Source organism: Protomyctophum bolini (assembly GCF_963924005.1).
Source record: "Protomyctophum bolini genome assembly, chromosome: 9".
Classification (NCBI taxonomy): domain Eukaryota; kingdom Metazoa; phylum Chordata; class Actinopteri; order Myctophiformes; family Myctophidae; genus Protomyctophum; species Protomyctophum bolini.
Window position 1 is genome coordinate 23,441,178 of NC_137870.1, and position 21,879 is coordinate 23,463,056.

At 40.5% G+C, this 21,879-nt stretch overlaps 1 protein-coding gene across 1 annotated transcript; it reads left to right on the forward strand.

Moving 5' to 3' along the window:
- The first annotated feature begins 773 nt into the window (after positions 1 to 773).
- Positions 774 to 9,910, forward strand: LOC308321934 (rab5 GDP/GTP exchange factor-like). Its single transcript, XM_080773047.1, has 9 exons — positions 774 to 1,095; positions 2,007 to 2,198; positions 2,335 to 2,501; positions 4,883 to 5,061; positions 5,317 to 5,398; positions 5,529 to 5,661; positions 6,800 to 6,891; positions 8,010 to 8,266; positions 8,963 to 9,910. Exons 2-9 carry the CDS (start codon positions 2,023 to 2,025, stop codon positions 9,386 to 9,388), a joined length of 1,512 nt encoding a protein of 503 aa, XP_080629173.1. The 5' UTR covers positions 774 to 1,095; positions 2,007 to 2,022; the 3' UTR covers positions 9,389 to 9,910.
- The last annotated feature ends 11,969 nt before the right edge of the window (positions 9,911 to 21,879 follow it).

Sequence of the window (21,879 nt, forward strand, 5' to 3'; positions counted from 1 at the left end):
CCTGAGAAGTGGGGCAGCAGGGAAAGTACCTTAGATTTTGTACAAGTTAAGAGTTACTCTGAGGCACAGCTTTTCGTAGAGAGTGATTATACGTCAGAATCGATAAATACGTCTCGAGAGTCTAAATCTTAGGCTAGTACATGAGGTCTTATGCTTATGAGCAAGATGTTCCACAAAAACTTGGCCCATGTCATTGGACAGTAAAATAAGCAAACATAAACATTAAACATTAAAATTATAATAGGCTATATTGATAAGGCAGACCCCCACTCCCCCTTTACGTCACTTTGGGCAATAGCCAAACCCTGAAAATAGCCAACTGGCTACCATGGACAGCACCACATTGATGTCTTCCCTGCCTGTGTAGTATGCTACAATGAGAGCTGTATTGTTCTTTCTGCTTTGGCAATGTAAACGTATGTTTTCTCATGCCAATAAAGCCCTTTGAATTGAATTGAGAGCACAGTAGACAGTAGCCTACTCCCTTGGTGAGCAGTAGAATTATTATAAAATAAAGTGAATGGAGAGGGGTACAGGGGTTTATTTATTATTACTCACACATGCATACAGCAAAATGATAATACAAATACAAAAATGTATGTGTGTGTGTGTGTGTGTGTGTGCGCGCGCGCCAGTGTGCGTGTGTGTGTGTGTGTGTGTGTGTGTGTGTGTGTGTGTGTGCGTGCGTGTGAAACAAAATATGGCACAACACCGGTGGGCGTGAGGAGTATATCCCCCCTCCCCATCAGAAAACGAAAACAGCAGAGTGAAGACAGACAGGCGCAGTGGCGCACAAAATGGCTGTGAACGAAGCTAACCTTCCAGTTTTATAGCAATAACATAAACAATTTAGAATAGAAGAACTATAGTTGATAGCTTACTGACAGTGTGCATGGTTTTATGGGGAAGATATTGACAAAGACAACACGAACCCAAAATAACATCTGGTGGTTACGTGTTGTTACCATTAAGTAACGTTAACTAACAAGCTAATTAGCCGCATCTTACTTTGTGGAGAAGCTAATGTGTGTGAGGTACATTTTCCAAAACGAAACTAGAATATCCATAAGGAGTCATCACACACGTATTGAAAAGGTGAGGAGCTAGTTAAATTATTTGATAAGGTGTTGTCAAGTTTGTCAGTTAGCTAACCTTAGCTAAAGCTAAATGGCTGCCATACAGGATTACTTGGTAATCTCGCTTCCGTTTCACCAGATGACAGCTAAAATATCGACATCAAATAAAAGGGTCATCATGTTTTAAATAATTTCAAGTAGGCCTATTGACCACAGTGAGACATGCTAACGTAAAGGTTGTCCTGGATTGATAGGCCAGGTATTTGAATAATATAATTAAAATACACTGCTAGCGTAATCTGTTGTAAATGTTTATTTTTTTCCCTTCCAACTTTTTGCCTGTAAATAACATTTCTGAGATAGGGATTCCATGTCAGGTAGAATAGAAATTGTGGTTACTGTTGTTGGAGTTGGACACGTCAATAAAAAAAAAAAAAAAAGAAGACCCCTATTTAAAAAAAAATGTTACACAGGAAGTGGGGCAGATTTTGTATAGAGCTAGCCCCATATGTGCATGTGCCCTCTCCCTACATGAGCGAAGTGCTGAGGGAACATACTGGGGCTAGTATAGCGCTAGCCCCTCTCGGAACCCTCCATAAAGCTTTTATGAAATTTGGATTTCGATGCTATCTGAGTCTACAAAATGTCAGAAACTTCAGTAGCATTTGGGTTCTGCTTGTGGGGCTAGTATAGAGCATGCAATAAATCATGGTGAAAAAAATATAGGTATTTTTTAACTCAGTCAGTGCGATTGGATTCAGAAGACTTGGTTGGTGTATCAAGTAATTATATTACACATTTTTACACTGCAATTAAAGACCAAGACCCCCTGGTCAACATGACTTAAGAAGACATTTTAAGAAGGCTGCTAAAGGGATGCTATATGATGTTGTGGCTTCTTAATACTGACGTTCACATCATTATTGTTAGATTTGAGATAGGGAGGATGAGCCAGCTGTCAGAACGTCGTGGCTTCCATCTGGACCAGTCTGAACTATTGTGCAAGAAGGGATGTGGTTTCTACGGCAACACAGCACATGGGCTGTGCTCAAAGTGCTGGAGAGAGGACAGTCAGCGAGACAGACAGAAACAGATTCAAGAAGATATGGCACTGGCTGAAAGGTGTGCATTTGTGTTGATATACTATTGTGAGCATCTAGTCTTCATTTTATGGTTTTCTCTTTTTTACTTGATTACCTGTTTACTGGACCATGTCCATCGAACTGATGTAATGTCCTATTTGACCTTTCTCTGTCAGATTGCAGAAGGAAGAGGAAGAGGCCTATGCCAGTAGACAACAGAGAGCACAGCCAGCCATTACCCCCTTCAGCAAGTTTGAAGAAAGAAAAACCAAGGAGAAGTCCAGCAAAGTTAATACAGTCACAAAGTTTTTTACACCATCTTCAAAAACGCCACCCAAAAGAGGTACACAAAGTATCTACTGTATATTAATCTACTATAATGTAGGGTTGTACATTTACTACACTAGCAATTACAGATAATTTACATGATTGCCGTTTGCTTCCTTTACTTGTTTGTGTCCTCAAATATTTATCAAACACATGCTGTCTGCTGTGTTTGATAATAGTTACTTTATTCTCCTCTTGAGACAGCTCTTATATCCTTGTGCTATTGGGGAGGAAGTCACATGAAGACATGTAGATAACCATTGATAATGGCACATGACAAGTCATGCACAGAGCCAGGTCTATCTGATCAGGCATATTTTCAAAATGTCAGTGTTTCATTTGTGTTGGAAGATACTAAGATAGATGACATTTGGGTTCGATAAAGGTTTGCATTGCATGTGCAAGTGATCGTAAGTGATAAGTTCTATGGTTCTGAAATAAGCCTTGTAACGAGTTATCAAAACTGTTATCACAGTTCAGACACTATACCCCGGCAGTCTGTTTTTTTTCATCATCATTATGTTTTATTTTGATGTAGACTTTCTACTAAACATGTAGAACTTTATCCCGATTCCCGCTATATATATTTGTGTGGAAGTCACTTTAATTAGGAATGGGAGACAGACAGACAGTACATTTACCCTAGCTATGTCATAAGAAATGTTCTTTGGCATATATTCTTGTTTCAGTAATTAAGCAATATTCTGTTTTATTTCTTTGTTTGTAAGCAACCGGAACACTACCAGGGGCCTATTTCACGAAACTAGATTAAGCCGGGCTTTAACACATATCCTGGCTTAATATATCCTGGATCAGTGCTTAACCGGTTTCATGAAAGCTGGTTGATCTTGCCAGATTAACTTAACCATGCAGTTAACCTGGATATGTTGAGGCTTGATTCGGTTTCATGAAAGGGATGCTACATAAGTTACCATGGGAACTTATGCTTTGGACTTAGCCTGCTCCGGACCAGGCTAACAGCCAGGTTTAACTTAATCCTGATGTCTTTACTGTTCATTAAGCAGTCAAACTGATCACAAACCAATGATGTTTTCCAGATTTATTCAATTATTATGGGTTTATGTTGCCTTATTTGTATCGGTCTGCATTAAAGGACTAATTTAAGCACTATATAAAATCAAATAACCAAAATATATAGGCTGCACAACATCATGACAGCTTGTGAGCTTGTAGATCAGCTGCTTTTGGTGAATGTTCCCCATGAATAGGTTTGCTGTCGTGCAAGTGCACGGTTAAGAAGAATTGTTATTTTTTATTTTTTTTGTAAAAGTGAAAACCACTAAATATTACCATTACTCATTGTTTTACAACATATTACCATTATAACGTTTCACCCATAGTCCTACATACTTACACCTAGAAACCCCATTCAAACCTATTTAGGTTCATCCTACGGTGGACATGTGTGCCTGAAAAGGAATCTTTGAAATGTTTCATAGTTTTAGAAATATAGTGCTTTCAAATTTGAGACATTTATAGGCTCAAATTATGATGGAATAATACATTCTGAAAAATCGGTATTGCCATGCCATGCAATCGTGACACTACAGTGCATGCAGACAGACAGATAGACAGACAGACTTAATGTAATGTAACATTTCATGGCGCACAATACATGTAGATTAGTAGGATATAATTCCATACCGTACCGAATCCGGAGCGCACTCGCCTATTAGTTTGGCGTTTGCATTGCACAAATGAGCTCAGTGCGCTATTTCGAGAAAGTGCCCTTAAAGTTTAAGCTCGTTTGGAACTATAGCTCACCCTCCACAACTCGGGGCTATAGGTTCACTGAATTATATATTTATGGACTTCGACTATAGGCCTATATATATAATATGCTTTACAATTTACGCGTAAATCTCTCTCCCTCGCCTTGTTAATGGCGCTTGTATTTCCTTTTTTTAAATTATTTCCTTGGCTTCCTCGTAGTATATCATAAGATTTTCTTGCTCCTCATCGGTGAAAGCCGCAGCTCTCCCTGCAGATTTGCTCGCCTCGCTCATGATTGGTCTCGCTCAAGAAATCTATGATCGGCATCATGGCTTTTCAAGGAATGCGTGCACGCGCTTGTAAGTGAGGCTTGCTGAGCCCGGCTCGCCAAATCCGCCAATCCTTGGAGCCATTTCTCAGGGGATGGTGTGTGTTAGAGAGGTTAGCAGAAACGGTATTGACAGACGTGGGGCCTTTTATTAGATAGTGTACAGTAAGTTGACAGGAATGGGGGAGAGCGTTAGGGGGAAGACACGCAGCAAAGGTTGTCGGGATCGGAAGTCGAACCGGCGACATTATTGTCAGGCTGGATTAGCAGCCTAGGTGCCTCAACCACTATCCGTAATGTACCTTTTTAATCTAACATCAGTTCTTTCCATGTAGACCCTGTCCCTGTGGAGTCGCAGTCCTGTCCCAGTTCAGCTGTGAGCAGAGTCAGACAACCCTCAGTGGACACAGACCGTGCCACCCGGGAGTTCATTGACTTCCTCAAGCCTCTGAAGCCAGGCAGGGAGATCTTTAAACAGTGCCGGGCCTTCACTGAGAGTATGGTCTACAAAAGGGTGAGCTAAACGATTGGTTCCGAAAACCTTTTCAGTTGAGACACAAAAGATACATTTGGTGTCTCCCCAGGGTCTAAACCTCACCCATCCATGATGAATTAACCACTTGAGCAGTATTTTGAGTGAAAATAGCTGATCTACAAACTCACAACACATCGCGATGCATTTTTATTTTCTGAATTCTTTATATTATTACTATTTTTTATGTAACAAATAGTGGATCAGAGCTAATTGTTGAACCATTCATTTCTCTAGGACCTGGGTGCTGATGAACTGTCAGAATGTGTCCAGGACTTTTACCAGAACCTCTCAGAACGCCTGCAGGCCCAATTTAAAGGTACTGCTGTCCTCTTCCACTCCTGTATTATGTTTGCATGACTACCTGTGTATGAAAGTCTGAATTCTATTGACGCATATGAGTGTCAAAGAGTGCTCTCATGGTGCGTGTGTATATGTGTTGCCCCCAGGTTCGTCGGATCATGTAGAGAGTGTCATGGATGAAGTAGAGAAGTATATGATGACTCGTCTATATGAGGAAGCCTTCTGTCCTGAAACTACAGATGATGAGAAGAAGGACCTGGCCGCTCAGAAGAGAATCAGGTGCTTTACTATACAAAAACTATAATCATGGTGGTATCGACTCACTTATCCTAGACCAGTTGTTCCTTTGCCCTTCGCATGATTTCAAAGACATGGGGAATGAACTAATTCACTTCAAACCTTGCCTATTGCAGCCCTTGCCAACGTTTTCGAATGTTTTTACTAACCTTTCAAGAACCACAGATTATTTCGCTCCAAGACGATCAACATCAACATTCGCAATGCTCCGTTTCCTAATTATTGGCAGAATGTACACCGTTTTAGGTTTCTGAACTGTCCATAGCCCTCCTCTGAGTCTGAGACACAGATGGGATAGACAAAAATGGTACCATATTATGAGTATTAGTGAGGACCAATTATATGAGAGATGAAAATGGCTGAAGTCGTCCTTTAATGGGTTAAGGATGTTAATCGCCTCTGTGCATGACTGTAGTTCCTTGTTCCAAAAAGAGGCAAAAAATGTCCGTTTCCTCTTCCAGGGTAGTTTCTTACATGCTCATTTGATTGGCTCAGCAGAACATTTGAACCTGAAACACATCAAGGCGTTTATATTCAAATGAAGAAAAAACGGACCTAGATCAAGAAACGGGAATGTGGCCCGGGCCGGCCTAGAGGCCCGGGCAACTGGCTGTTAATCCACCTGACAGCGTGTCGCAGGTTCGAGTCCCAATCCTGACGACCTTTGCTGCATGTCTTCCCCCTAACTCTCTCCTCATTTCCTATCGACTTATATCACCTATATCAATAAAGGCAAAACCCCCCCAAAGAAATATGAATGCTACCTTCTGGAAAAATCCTTTTTCTCCCCAATTTAGTATGCCAATTGATTCCTCTCCACACACATTTCTGTGTTTTCACTGCTGGGTCCTACTGACTCACCTGCTAGTGAGTGAGAAGCCCCCACTGGGAGGACGTAGAGCCTTCGTCCTACTTCTCCCGCCCAACAGGCCGTGCAATGACCAATGTCACCCTCCCCGTCCAGCAACAAGGGCCAATTGTGTTCGTATAGACGCCCGTCCAAGCCGGTAGCACCACAGTGGATTTGAACCCACAACCTCTGTGGTGGTTGTCAACCACTGCGCCACCCAAGTGCCTCATTGTTTGGGGAGATTTTAATCCAAACCTTTGCCTATCACAGGGCATTGCACTGGGTCACCATTGAGATGCTGTGTGTCCCTGTGGACGAGGAGATTCCGGCGGTGTCTGATAGTGTAGTTAAAGCCATCACAGGTGAGGTTTCTTTTCATCTCCTGAAACCTATATGTTAAGGGTATATACCGTAATTTCCGGACTATAAGGCGCACCTGAATATAAGCCGCACCAGCCAAATTTAGGGGAAATCCCAAATAATATGTACGTATACAAGCCGCACTGGACTATAAGCCGCAGGTGTTTTAATGTTTAATTACCATTCTGTAAAGGTTTCCGCACGGTCGCCCCTTTTCCATCTCGCCCCACTATTGATTATATAAAAGGTATTATCATATTAATTTATCAATGTTAAGTTCACTCTGCATATCCACGGGCATAATAGCATGATAATGCCATTACAAAAAATGGGCTAAATCAGGAGAAATGTGTTTAATAAAACGAAATTAATTGTGCCTATATAACTAGTCTCCATTCCAAAGTAACGTAACATGCTAATGCTATGCTGCTCCATAGAAAGGTCTAGCTGCGCACAACGAAAATAGCAGGCAGCCCCGTAAATACATCAAGCGCTATTCTCCCGTCACATAGGCTACTTGCGGAGCAAAACAAGGAAGTGTTGTGGCTCTGGCTTGCTCGCTCTGGTGGCGCAAAGCGTAGATACTTTTGTGAATGTAATAGTTTTATTAGGTTAATATTGCTATAATGTTTGTAACCGTTTTAGAAACGCAATAAGCCAGTCGAGGCCCCAGCTTACTGGGTATTTTACACTGGCTGGGAGGTAGAAGACCCTCCGCTGCGTGTCGGGTCTGCCTACGCCCCCAGCCAGTGTAAAATACCCGGTAACCTGAGACCTCTCGTGGCTTATTGCTTAAATCTACAAGCTCACAAGGCGTCCATCCGTGAGGCAGTGTAAACTTGTAACAGCTGTTGTGAATTTTGGCCAATCAGAACGGCAGCTGCAAAGCCAGTTTGCATGCATGCACCGGCCATAGATGGATTTAGAAGGCCCTCTAGTGGCCGTTACGTTAGCTCAGAGCCTTAGATGGCTCTGCGTTAGCTGTAAAAATCCATAGATAAGCCGCACCGTTGTATAAGCCGCAGGGTTCAAATCATGGAAATTACGGGTCACTCAACACTGTGATTATATTGATAACAAATATATGCAGCACACGTTGAAAAAAAGTATTTTTTTCCAGATGTTATTGAAATGGACTCAAAGCGTGTACCTAAGGAGAAGCTAGCATGTATCACTCGCTGTAGCAAGCACATCTTCAATGCCATCAACGCCACCAAGAATGAGGCAGCATCTGCAGATGACTTCCTCCCCACACTCATCTACATCGTGCTGAAGGCAAATCCTCCACGACTTCAGTCCAACATCCAGTACATCACCCGCTTCTGCAACCCCAGCAGGCTCATGACTGGGGAAGATGGTTACTACTTCACTAACCTGGTAAGTGTGTGTATGTGTCGATATGCTTACAGGCCTCACCTTTGGTGTGCAAATTAATTGTACGATGTTTACAATCTTTTATCTCGCCTGGCCTGCACCCCTCAATATAATTGTCTTGGGTGTGTAAGAAAAAATCACACCCGTGTGAAGTGAGGGGCGCTAATATATTAAAGTCTAACTCATGTTGATTAGGTGATGTAATGGTTGGCAACAAACGGTGCCAACACAAACATTAAACGCCATTAACAATAAAGACTAAAGAGACAATATGGCGTAAATGACACATTATGATGTCAATTTTCCCTTCATTGTCAATGCGTTTACTAAACAAACTTTGAACTAAAGACAAACATTAAACCTGTGTATAGGGGGGAAAAATTATATATATATATATATATATATATATATGAGAGACAAAAAAGGGACTCCTGCACATCCAAAAAGACCCGTAGGAGGTGCAAGTCTAGTTAGCAGGCATAGACATCAAAAAGAGAAAATCCTTCCAAGGAAGGGACTGCACACTCCATGGAACAGAGACTTATATATATATATATATATATATATATATATATATATATATATATATATATATATATATATATATATATATATATATATATATAATGTGTTTAGGTTTTTTTTACATTTTGAGCTGTTTACAACATTATCTGCCCTGCACCCGACACCCTCCTCCAGTGCTGTTCCGTGGCCTTCATTGAGAAGCTGGACGGCCAGTCTCTGAACCTGAGCTCTGAGGATTTTGAGCTCTACATGTCTGGCCAGGCATCTCCCCAGCGGCCAGGGGCTTCAGATGCCTCCTCCTTCAATCCCTCAAGTAGCACAGCCCTGAACCAGGTCCATGAGCGACTAGACCTGCTGACGGGGTTGGGGGTGCGACAGGAGCAGGTCATGGAGGGGGCTCACAAGCTCGAGAGCGATCTCATTGACTGGACCGATGGAGTAGAGCACAAGGTGCAGGACCTCTTGGAGAGATTTCCATCAGAGACGCAGAATCCCACCTCGGACACTGCGACATCGGCAGCAGCATCAGCAATTGACTCTGATAATGTGGAGAGCGACCTCCTTCCGCCACCTCTTCAACCGCAGTTCTTTGCTGGGTGATGCACAAGCACAGCTGCAAAGTAAAACCATCCAACGCTTTACTCTCCCAACGCCTCTCCCTGCTCCTCAGTACCTGTCAGCATTCATGACGTGTCCGTTATTCTTTCCCCATTTATGTGGATAATCTAAATGGTTGATGTGATTCGTTTGTTTCTGTCATCAGGAAATTGCACCCTCTGAGACTTACATCAGTATCATCAATGTGTGACTGTCAACAGCATATTCCACCAAAGTTATGTTTTGACGAAGTGCGTTGCGAGCTTGTAGATATGCTGTGGGAGGCACTGGCATGCTACCACAGTACCATGAATCAGGCTTAACACCTACACCCACACCCTCACAGCTGCACAAGTGCACATACCATGTCTTGTGGCGATAATTCTGGGCTATTCAGGTCACTGAGGATATTGGAAAATCAGATAAGTAATGAGAGATTTATCTTTGATCACTGAGTGCAACACGGAAAGAAACATATAGGCCATGTCCAAATTGTTTATGACTGGAGTGCATTTTGTGCTCACATGAAAGAGAAAAATGCAAATACCGGTAGGCTTTCCTTGCCAAGACTGAAAATCCATGGCCACAATAGAAGAGAATACTCCATTTAGATTAGGGCCTTATCCCCTATGGTTAATTTCCATTTCTGCTGCTAGAGGATTTCGATTTATATTAGGATAAATCTGAGCAACTGTAAAGACGAAACAGAAATGGGGAGGAGGCTTCAATTCCGCTTTATCGCTTGCTCATGTTCAGAGCTCCAGACTGTATGACGGAAGCATTTGAAAATTGTGAGAGGCAACAGTTAGTCTTCAATTCAAAGAGACTTTCATGGAAATATGTGCATCGGTATGAAAGCTCACTGTTAATATTCCATTGTGACTACAACAGGAATATCCTGTGATGACGACTCCATCACACATTTTTGCTAGCTCTGCTGTCCACCAGAAATGCGGAAATAAAAAACAAAAGTACAATTTGGACTTGACATTTTCCTCTACATCTCCAGTTGCTCTTTTTATACAGCATATTTAACATTGAATTTCCCTTTAACTATTCAGGCAAGTTATTGCCTGAATAGTAAAACCAATATTAGGCAATGGATATGAGGTATTAATGCTTGAAAATGTTAAGAAATGCTCTTCTAATTAATGCTACTGATGTGAATTGTATCTACTATCGTGTGTGTGCTGTGCGTTAGTGTGAGAGAGCGAGAATACAGGTGCATGTGAGTTTGCTTGCATGTTTATCCATTTGCATTACCACAGTTGTGTGTAAATAAGGTTTTGTTTTGTGACAAGACCTCTCACTCCAGTCATAAGCTGGGTTTAGAGAAGTGATTTTATTTTTCTATACAGCTACGGTGTTGGGTCTGAATTTCTTCTGGATGCAATAGGAGACAATATTCCTGTAATATTTACAGTACTAATCATGCTTATGAACATCATATACAAACATTAATTATAAATATTGGATTGGTTGCTAAATGCCTAAATCGTATATGGTAATATTCCTCCATCTTTAATCTATAGATATGTATTCATTCTTGAATAACTCACTGCTTGACAGAAGAAACACTTGTCAATCTCGGGTCAGCTTGAGCTTTTTACGATCTTAGCTCACAAGTGTGTTTTAATAAAGGAAGTTCCAACTATGAAACCATAATGTCGCCAAAACATGTAAAATTATATTTTTACCAGCAGTTTGTTTCTTTGGCAGTAACATAATGTATTTAAGATTCTGTATTGGAAATATCCAGTTTTGTCTATTTGTCTTCTGATTATTATTTATTTTTGTACTTATGATAACTATACTTAACATTTGAATTTATGTATGGCAGTGGAGTCAGTGTGCTGGTGCAATAAAAGTAGTTTGCCAAATTCCTTTTAATTCAGTTAATTAAAATGTATTAAGCTTGAATAATGACTATTGCACTGTATGCAGACACCATTCATCAGGTATTTTTGAAGTTCAACAAAAATATTGTAACCTTATAGGTTATTTTATCATGGAGGAATAAGTTAGACAATGCTGTGTTTTATTTAAATATAACTTATTGGGGAAGTGTTATTAGCGTCCATGTGTTTATGTATGTGAATAATAGCAAAAATAAAAACTCAAAAGGCATGGAGTTCTCTGCAATTTTAATTGTTTGATGTAATTTATCATTTCTGTTGATATGTGGGTGGTGTTGCAAGAAAATATGCAATATTTAAATTAAAATAAATACTTTTCAAATTCTACACTCACAAAATTAGATTTTTCAAATTGATCTTTATCTTCATGTTTTTCATTATTTCCCCCAAATAGTTACAGTACTATAGTAGGCTACTGGTGAGAGGTTGACTAACCATTTTGGGCGGGAACCCCTTTTGGTGTTGGCATTATGCTGTGCTTTAGCTATTGAAAAATACAAGATCTACAAGCTCATAGTGCACCACCGAGTGGCGCGCTACGAGCTTGTAGGTCTGCTATTCTTTTCTGCTATTTTTTTTATAACGACTGACATAGAAACAGCTTTTTCAGAAAACTGTCGGGGTGTAGAAGACATTTTTAGAATCTGATCTCAGGTCAGAATGGGTTAAAGTATCTCCTCTTGCACAAAGTCTAGTAAGGGGCGGAGTCTAGCCAAGTACACAGGCCTGGGCTTCCGCTTTACTTCCGCGTTTATGCAAAACAGATGGAGAATTGCTTCAGTATTATCATAGCTTTATTCCGATACTGTTAACTAAGCTAAATTGTTCGTTTTTGTTGTACTTTTTTTTGTCCAAGTCTGTGTTTATGTTGTTAATGTACGTACCGTTCGTTTTCATCGTTTGTTTTGTCAGTTTCTCAGTTATTTAGTTTTAAGTGTAGTAACGTAGCCAGTCAGTCAGCCAGCTACAAGCTACCACTGGGTAACAGGTCCGGTGCCGGCCGGTCGCCACAATTCCATCTCGCCCCAGCTTTTTTCCGCCGACCCAGAGACTCGCTGTTAGCACTGGACCAGGGCTAAGGTTAGGCATAGTTTTACTGGGGGTAGGTTTAAGAATAGGGTTAGGTTTAGGCATCGTTTTACTGAGGTGTACTACTTCGTTCAGCCATGGCTGCCGCAGCTGTGTTCTTCTACACAAGATGCTTGGACGAACTGCCAAAAATGAAAGTGACTGATGTCCACAGAATCGCAAAGGCGAGCAGTAAAGCTTCAACATCGTTATTGGACAAAGGGTTTAGGTTGTATGTCTCCAGTTATGTATTCAACTATGAAGGTAAGTCACGTTCATTTTCCCTTTCAAGTTGCATTGACAGAATACAATGAACACTAACACATGAGTCTTGGTCAATCTATGTTATTTATCTTGTCATATTTTATGTCTGACAGTTTCAAATAAAGACAAGCTGACAGGAGAAGTCAGCATCAGAGCCTGTTGCTACAGGTCACTGAAGAAGAACGAGAAGCCTCACAGTTTAAGTGTAGGGTGAAATCTAGGGATGGTGCAGTGTTGGGTTAGGGCTCCAGACTAACGTTTTAGTTGGTTGCACTGGTGCACCCATCTTTTTCATGTACATAAGACATCACCAGTACAGCATTTAGTTAAGGAGTCTTCAACGTTTTTCAGGCCAATGAGGCCCCCACTACATACAGTATTGTATAAAATTGTGTTGCAGATTAAACATTTTCATAGATAGCTTCATAGATTTATTTGACAGCACTACACTACACAAATATAACATTAATATTTTCAGACAGTTAACCACTTAAATCCTCAAAAACGTGTTCTTAGTCTGCTTTTTTGTGCCCCCTACAACAAACAAACCTCTTTGCTGAAAATAGCTGATCTACAAGCTCACAACATCTCACGGTGCGAGTGTTATCGAGCCTGTAGATCTGCTATTTCAGCTAATGCTCCCCTCAGAGGGAATACAAGGGTAAAATACATTAAAATGAAAGGTTCCTATCGCACAAAGATTTGACAGCTCCCATGTAGAAACTCTGAGGAGTCGGACCCCCTAGGGTTCCTGGACCCCCTGTTAAAGATGCACCTACACATAGACATACCTGCTGAATGTAAGGTGCACTAGTGTGACCAAGTGAAATTTGTAGTTGCACTGTACAGATTTTTGGGTGCATGTTATCCCCAAAATGGGTGCACTCTGGAGCCCTTGTGGTGTTAGTTATTGACTTTTGTCAACTGCCTGCGTTGCCGTTTATGGCCCGTTCACAGCCTAGCTTTCTGTTAATGGCCCGTTCATGGCCTATTTTTCTGTTGATTGCATGTTCTTTAACTTGTTCTTCGTTCAAAGCCTGTTCATGGCAGTGTTCTCTCTACATGGTATATCTTCTCAATTATTATGTAAGTATCAAAGCAGTCTTCAACAGGTAAGTTACTGCTGGGTTATCATTGTCTCATTGTCTCATGTGTTACCAAAAAATATTTGAAACATTCAAATTCAATCTATTTTTTCTAATTTAATTTCCCCTCTTTTTTTCCCTCCCTTTAATGTTCAGATTGTCCTGAAACATTCAAAGCCAGTCATAATGACTCGGCATCAGTGTTCGTGTGTCGCTGGAACTGCACTTTGCAACCACATCGTTGCACTCCTGCTGCAGTCTGCTCACTACTCAGAGACAGGTGCCAAAGTTGTCCCCCCCGTCCACAGCTGCACTGAAACTGAGCAACAGTGGCATAAGCCAAGAACCATGGTGAGTTAAATATGGTATATATATATTTATTTTTGTTATGTCATATTTTAGCATAAATCTAAGCACTCCTGAATTAACTCATAGGGGCTTAAACCCGGTCCAGTCGGCCAAATGACCATCATGAAGCCATCGAAGACAAGAACATCGGAAGGAGGAATTCGGTATGTAATTATGTACTGCTGTTTTACGTCTACTGACAATCATAAACAATGACAAGATTATTTTGTTAAGCTAATTTTACCTAACTAGAAGGAGTGTGAATACTTTCCGGATGCACTGTATATCAATCTCCTTTTTGTCTCATTATTTGCACTGGTTGCCTGCTACGACACACCTGTCCCTGTACGTGTGCAGAAATACTTCCTACAAAGTTCTTGAGTCTAGAAAATGGAGTGTAGAAAATGTGTTGACCAACTAGTGTCACTCATCTGTGTTACAGAAACACACTCTACAAGGCTCTTGCTGGACCTCTCATTGACCTGTCTGTGCTCAAGGTTGATGAGGCATACAAGAACACGCACGCACGCACGCACGCACGCACGCACGCACGCACGCACGCACACACACACACACACACACACACACACACACACACACACACACACACACACACACACACACACACACACACACACACTGACACACACACACACACACACACACACACACACACACACACACACACACACACTGACACACACACACACACACACACACACACACACACACACACACACACCAGCATGGCACAATTTGAGAAAAAGGTTAGTTCTCTCTCTCTCTCTCTCTCTCTCTCTCTCGCTGCGCTGTTGCGTCTGTCTGTGTGTGTGTGTGTGTGTGTGTGTGTGTGTGTGTGTGTGTGTGTGCACGCGCATGTGCGTGTGTGTGTGTGTGACACTGATTTATTGAATATTCTGACTTTCAATTCAAATGTACATACATTTAGTTTTGATTCTATTGTTGCTTTTTGCCTTGGCAATGTAAATGTAACCCAGCCAACATGGCAACCCGCAAATGGCAACCCATGTCAACTGTCAATCAAGGCAGTATAAAGGTGACATCAGTTCCTACACTCCCCACTTCCACTCCCACCTATGCAAGATGGCCGAAATGTTTGACAGCAGCATGTTCCTGTCCACTGTGACTGGCTGAGAGCTGTTTGTTCCAAGGTAAGAAGCGTTTGTTTGAGAAACACGGTTTTATCCTTGAGCACTGTTGTTGTTTAGACATTAAGATGATTTATAGGACTGTTTATTGTTTAAACAGAGTATTTATAAGACTGTTGTTTATTGTGACACTAAATGGACAACAATGTCAGCAATGTTTGTCCTTTTATAGGACTCGTTCTTTGGCCTTGGGCCTCGATCACACAAAAAAAACATTTGTCTTGTCTGTTTAATGGCCGCCCCAATGCATTTCCAATGGGAGGCACATGCTTTGACCAAACATTTGTGTTTGATTTTGGGGGGCAATCAAACACATGCAGGCAGAGCCCAGAACATATGCTTATGTGTGACTGAGGCCTTGGGCCTTGATCGCAACAAAAGCATTGTCTTGTCTGTGAAAATGGCTGATCTACAAGCTCACAATGCATTGTGAATGTGATGTGACACATTGTGAGCTTTTAGATCTGCTATTTTCAAAAGGTTTTTTTCTGTTCAAAATGACCAAGTATGCAGATTGTCCCATTTGAAATGTTTAAGTACATTTTGATGCCAAAACCTTTTAACTTTGACTCAAGTTATATAATGTAGATTTTGAAGTTTAGATTTTTTTTTACCAATATCTTAAAGGGACAATTCACTTTAAGAAACTAACTTTTTGTCATTGTATTATCTACTCGGGTTTATGTGAACACTACAGACAGTTTTTAAGTTAAAATGCTAAAAAGCTAAAATGAATATTTAAATACTGAATCAAGCAACTTAAAAGCTGTCTGCAGTGTTCACATAAGCCTGAGTAGACGATAAAGTGAAATATTATATGAATTTTACAATGTATGAAATCTGGATAAAGAGTAATGTTGTTTTTATTTATGTCTTGCAGGTTAATCATGTGACCTTGGTGTCACGTGTGACCTTGGATGGGGTCATCAGGAGATGGCTGGTATTGATAATAGAGTGTCTACTCGGCTGAGCTGAAACGTATAACGGTGTCAACGAACGCTCCCTGAGATTACGAGGCGTACGGTGCTCGGGACGTATTGTGCCATACAACCTACGCGGCTCTATTAATACCGGCTATCTTCAACTGAGCGACGGAAGCCCCCCCATGGTATGTACCTGGATTACATGTGGCTGTAGTAGAAACAAGGGCAGTGTCACCATTACATGTCAAGTTGACCATTCATTGTCATACATATGATTTTACATATGTTTGGGTGAAAAACCTTACTGAGGTTTTTATGTGTTTTTAGTATTTCAATGTGTCCATGATTTCATGGACACTTCCTACCCAGACTACAATTCCCATAATGCTTTGGTGCACTGCTCCTTGTGCATAGGGGAGGGCTGTCTTACTGAGACAACATGTAGTCTAGGGAGGAAGTGAGCCCATTGCCCATGGACACTTTTGAAATACTACATGTATAAAAACGACGATTACCCACATAAAAAGAAAGTGGAAAGTGTTTCTTGTCTCCCAAACATCATTAAAATAAGCTCTGGTTGCAAAAGGGGTGAAGTCGCCGTTTAATGGGTTGAATCATTAAAGCTGCTATAAGCAATATGTCAAATGTAATTACTTTAAAAAAAAATGGTATTCAGACTGCCAGCAATGGGTAAAACAATATTGTCTCCGACACATCTTGGGGCCACAATCTGCATTCAAAGATGTTCCTAGCTTTGTCATTGGTCGATTTGCCTGTCTACTTCCTGATTGGTCAGTCATTTTGACCGGGTTCTTTTTTTTTTCTCTGACCAATGACAAAGCTTCTAGGAATATCTTTGACTGCAGATTGTGGCCCCTAGATGTATTGCAGAGACTAAATCATGTGTGTTTTACTCATTGCTGAATGAAATAAAAATCATTAAAATTGACATTATTGCTTATAGGAGCTTTAATCACAATTTGTGACAATAATAAAGTAAGATATTGGTGACACAGCTTTCAGTGACTGTTATGACTTACAAAATGTCATCCTGTAGGCCGACAACTAAATAGATATATTTTTTTCTTGTCATTTCAGAACGTGAAGCTGACAAGGCGACGTCGGTATTGAAGGTACAGTGCTGTTGCCACTCCTGGGTGCTGTTGGCAGTGAAGGTTAGTAATGAACCTTTTGATTCCTGATGCTTGTGTAAGTGGGCTACATGCTACATGCTACCATACCATAGGTTGTCATTCGCACCGTGTATCGTTTCACGTAATCTGTGTATAATGCCACTCTACATCACATGCCGCAATGTGATTTATGTATTGTTTAACATAATTTACGGGTAAAGCTGTCGCGTCACGTCACATCACATTATGTATGTTCTGTTGTAGTCTTTCTGTGCTGTTTTCTGTGTCGAGTTATTAGAATTTCTATTTCCTTTCTCTTTTAATAAAAAAAAGTATTTTTTTTATTTCTCCTTGCCCATTGCCCTAGTTCTTCACTAGTGGACTGTGTGTACAAAATGTGATTTGGCATCATGCGACTTATTTCCGGTATCATTATGGTAGCATGTAGCCTGCTTAACACTGTTTACAGCCTTCTATGCTGTAGATCTGTCCAAACTAACAGGAAGAAAATTATGGCAGATTTTCTTCGTTGGTTAGTTTGTTTTGTTTAGTGCTGATATTGAAGGTAAGTGGGCGTAGTTTATTATCTTTTGATGTCGGGCAGAAACCTTGTATCTCCATAGTTCAACCTTTTGTAAATTAATTTCCTTACTTGGTCATGCTACAGTGTCACACACTAAAGTAGCAAATAGCTGATCTACAAGCTCACGATGCAAAGATCATCCATTATTGAATATAACCTATTAGTATCGAACATGCACGGTTTCTACCCCGACCTTTCATCTTCTCTTCTATTCTTTGCTTTAATAAAGTTATTGTTTTTTCTGGTCAGAGTTTTTAATCGCATTTTGCTTTATTTTTCATAAGTCATTTCTTTCTTTCCTATCTATCACTAGTTCTTCACTAGTGTATGTGGTGCGTGTGTCGGGTCGTGTCTCTCATACAGTTTCTAATCATTTGATTGGAGCTGTATCGTTTCACGTCATTTGCGTTGTGTCATTTGCTGGTAAAGCGCCATCACGTCAGTTCACATCAGATATGAACACAGGCCGGTATGTGATGTGCATTTATGTGATATTTTTATGTGATTATTTCACAAATTGCGGATAGCTCGTTGCACGCCATGCACTCTGTTCATTGCTCTTGTGTTCTAATGTCATCCTCAGTGTTGTATGTTGTGTTCTCATGTTCATAGTGTTGCTGTATTGCTGACAAATACTGGGGTCCAAAGAATGCTTCTGCCATTGCATAATTTGCACCTCGTATAATTTGTCAATCGTCCACAAATGGCATAAATTGTAATGTATATTTAAATGTGGGCAATTCTTTTGAAAACATGTAGATTTTAAAATAGAAATGTGGGACAACTGGCTAGAAAGACTGGCCACAAACCTAAGGCCAACTGCTTGGGCGGAGACCAAGAATCTTTTTGTTTTGTTCATGTTCATAAAGCGCTCCAAGTGCTTTAAGTGAGAAGTCCAGCAGCAAACCTCTAGGTCATAAGAGCATTGTTTGTGCTATATTATCAGATCCAATTTGTGAGTATAAAGCTTCATCTAAGCCCACATCACATATGAACACAGGCCCGGTATGTGATGTGTGTTTATGTCTCGTATCATTTCACATTGGTGAGTAAGGCTTCATCACGTCATCCCCACATCACATGATGAATTTAGGGTTAGGGCTAGGGTTAGGTATGTGATGTGGATTGATGTGATGTATGTCTTTTATAATGTGCGAGTGAAGCTTCATCGTGTCAGTTCACATCACATTATGTGGTGTGTATTGATGTGATTTATTTATGCTGCCATTTGCAGCTAAAACTTAATTCATGCCGGTCAGTAGGCGAGGCATTGACGATGGGCCTATGACCCAAAGGTTTTCTGCTGCACTTTTCACTTTTAGCACTTTGCAGCTCTTTATGAGCACGGAAAAATTAAATATTTTCTTAGTTTATGTCTGAGGAGTTTTCCTTAGTCTTCTTCTCGATTTCAATTGTAAGACATAATCATGGCTATCATTTATAGTCCATTATGATTCAAATTATTATGAATGTGATTGCTTTTGGACCTGTAAATTACAACAAAACAAACTAAGGCACTGGTGTGGTACTACTGGTTTACCAGAATGGGGTTCAACTCCCTGCGGTGCCCTCAATTTGTTGTATTTACATGGTTCATTGTTGCCTTTTCAGAGATGATAACCCCCAGGTTCTTTACTGCGTTTGTACTCTCTACATTTGGGTTACAAGTCTATTTAGGGACAAGCCCGAAGGTACTCTTGGTTTTCTCTTCTCCTTCCACCAAAAATGGCAGTCCACGGTCACACTCGGCAGTCAGTTGGGGGTTGGGGGTCCATATTAGAAGTCCATGGAACTTTTTTTCAAATCCTCGTTTTTCAGTATGCCGTTTTTCATTTTGGAGGATTTGAAAAAATAGACTAATCATTCCAAGATCATGGACTATAGCCCATGGTCTCGGGATGATTTTCGTTCCATAGTGAGGCGGCATAGCTAACCTATCGTTCATTTTATGACGTAAGCGACAAATTTGGCAGAAGTTGACAGATATATTGGTAACGAAACTGGATATTGGGCCATCCCAAATTCTTATTCTGGTGGGTGTGGCAGCCATTTTTCAAAATGGCCGCCAGCGGTTTTGTCAAATCTTCCTAAACGTCCCTCTAGCAGCTACAATATTTGCTGTAGAAGACTGAAATGTTGCATGAAGGTCATGTGCTTTCAGACCAATTGGCTAAAAGGGGTGGGGGAGATGCAATGGGAGTGGCCTATCATAAAATGTGCATAACTTCCAAGTAGACATAAAAATTTTGTTTTCATTATTACATTTATTTTCAAAAATGATGAAAAACGGCGCGCTATAGTATGCCGTACGATATGGGCTATAGCCCATGGTCCAAAATGATGAGAAACGAGGCTAACTTTTTTTTCCAAAATTTCAAAAAACATGGGCTATAACCCATCGTTTTTGTCATTTCGTAAAAAAAAATTCAAAAATGATGAAAAACGGCGCGCTATAGTATGCCGTACGATATGGGCTATAGCCCACGGTCCGAAATGATGAGAAACGAGGCTAACTTTTTTTTTTTCAAAATTTCAAAAAACATGGGCTATAACCCATCGTTTTTGTAATTTCCTCATTTTTTTTCAAATCTTCAAAAATGATGAAAAACGGCGCGCTATAGTATGCCGTACGATATGGGCTATAGCCCACGGTCCAAAATGATGAGAAACGAGGCTAACTTTTTTTTTCAAAATTTCAAAAAACATGGGCTATAACCCATCGTTTTTTTTCAAATCCTCAAAAATGATAAACTGCGTGCTATAGTATGCCGTACAATATGGGCTATGGTCCAAAATGATGAGAAACGAGGATAACTTTTTTTTTCCCAAAATTTCGCGTGCGCTCGCGCACGCACGTGTAACCAAATGGATCCTTACAGATCCAACACTGTTTTTTGTTAATCATCGAATGAAATGTGGGAGGTCGGCAAGAGAAAGTTAAAAAAATCAAAGCAAATACCGGTAATTCGAAAATGTTATTTTTGTGCTTTTGTATTTCTCTTCTTTATATATTACTTTACTGTTTAAATGTAAAATTTACATTTCAACGAAAGGACCTGTAAATGACAACACAAAAACTAAGGCACTGGTGTCGTACTTCTGGTTTACTGGAACGGGGTTCAACTCCCTGCAGTGCCCTGCTCAATGTGTTGTATTTACATGGTTCATTGGTCCATGGTCTCAGAAGTCATTGAAGTCATTTTTCCGCAACACTCTGCAACTCCTCCGCAATACTCCGCAATTTCTCCGCAACACTCCGCAAAAACACTCCGAAACACTCCGAAAAAATTCAAAAACGATGGGCTATAACCCATCGTTTTTCCGCAACACTCCGCAATTCCTCCGCAATACTCCGCAAATTTTTTTTTAAAATCAAAAAACATGGGCTATAACCCATCGTTCTTTTCATTTCGTCATTTTTTTCAAATCCTCAAAAATGATGAAAAATGCCGCGCTATAGTATGCCGTACGATATGGGCTATAGCCCACAGTCCAAAATGATGAGAAACGAGGCTAACTTTTTTTTCCAAAATTTCAAAAGACATGGGCTATAACCCATCGTTTTTTTTCATTTTTTTCAAATCCTCAAAAATGATGAAAAACGGCGTGCCATAGTATGCCGTACGATATGGGCTATAGCCCACGGTCCAAAATGATGAGAAACGAGGCTAACTTTTTTTTCCAAAATTTCAAAAAACATGGGCTATAACCCATCGTTTTTGTCATTTCGTCATTTTTTCAAATCCTCAAAAATGATGAAAAATAGCGCGCTATAGTATGCCGTACGATATGGGCTATAGCCCATGGTCCAAAATTATGAGAAACGAGGATAACTTATTTTTTTCAAAATTTCACACGCGCGCGCACGCACGCACGCACGCGCGCACGCACGTGTAACCAAATGGATCCTTACAGATCCAACACTGTTTTTTGTTAATCATCGAATGAAATGTGGGAGGTCGGCAAGAGAAAGTTAAAAATATCAAAGCAAATACCGGTAATTCG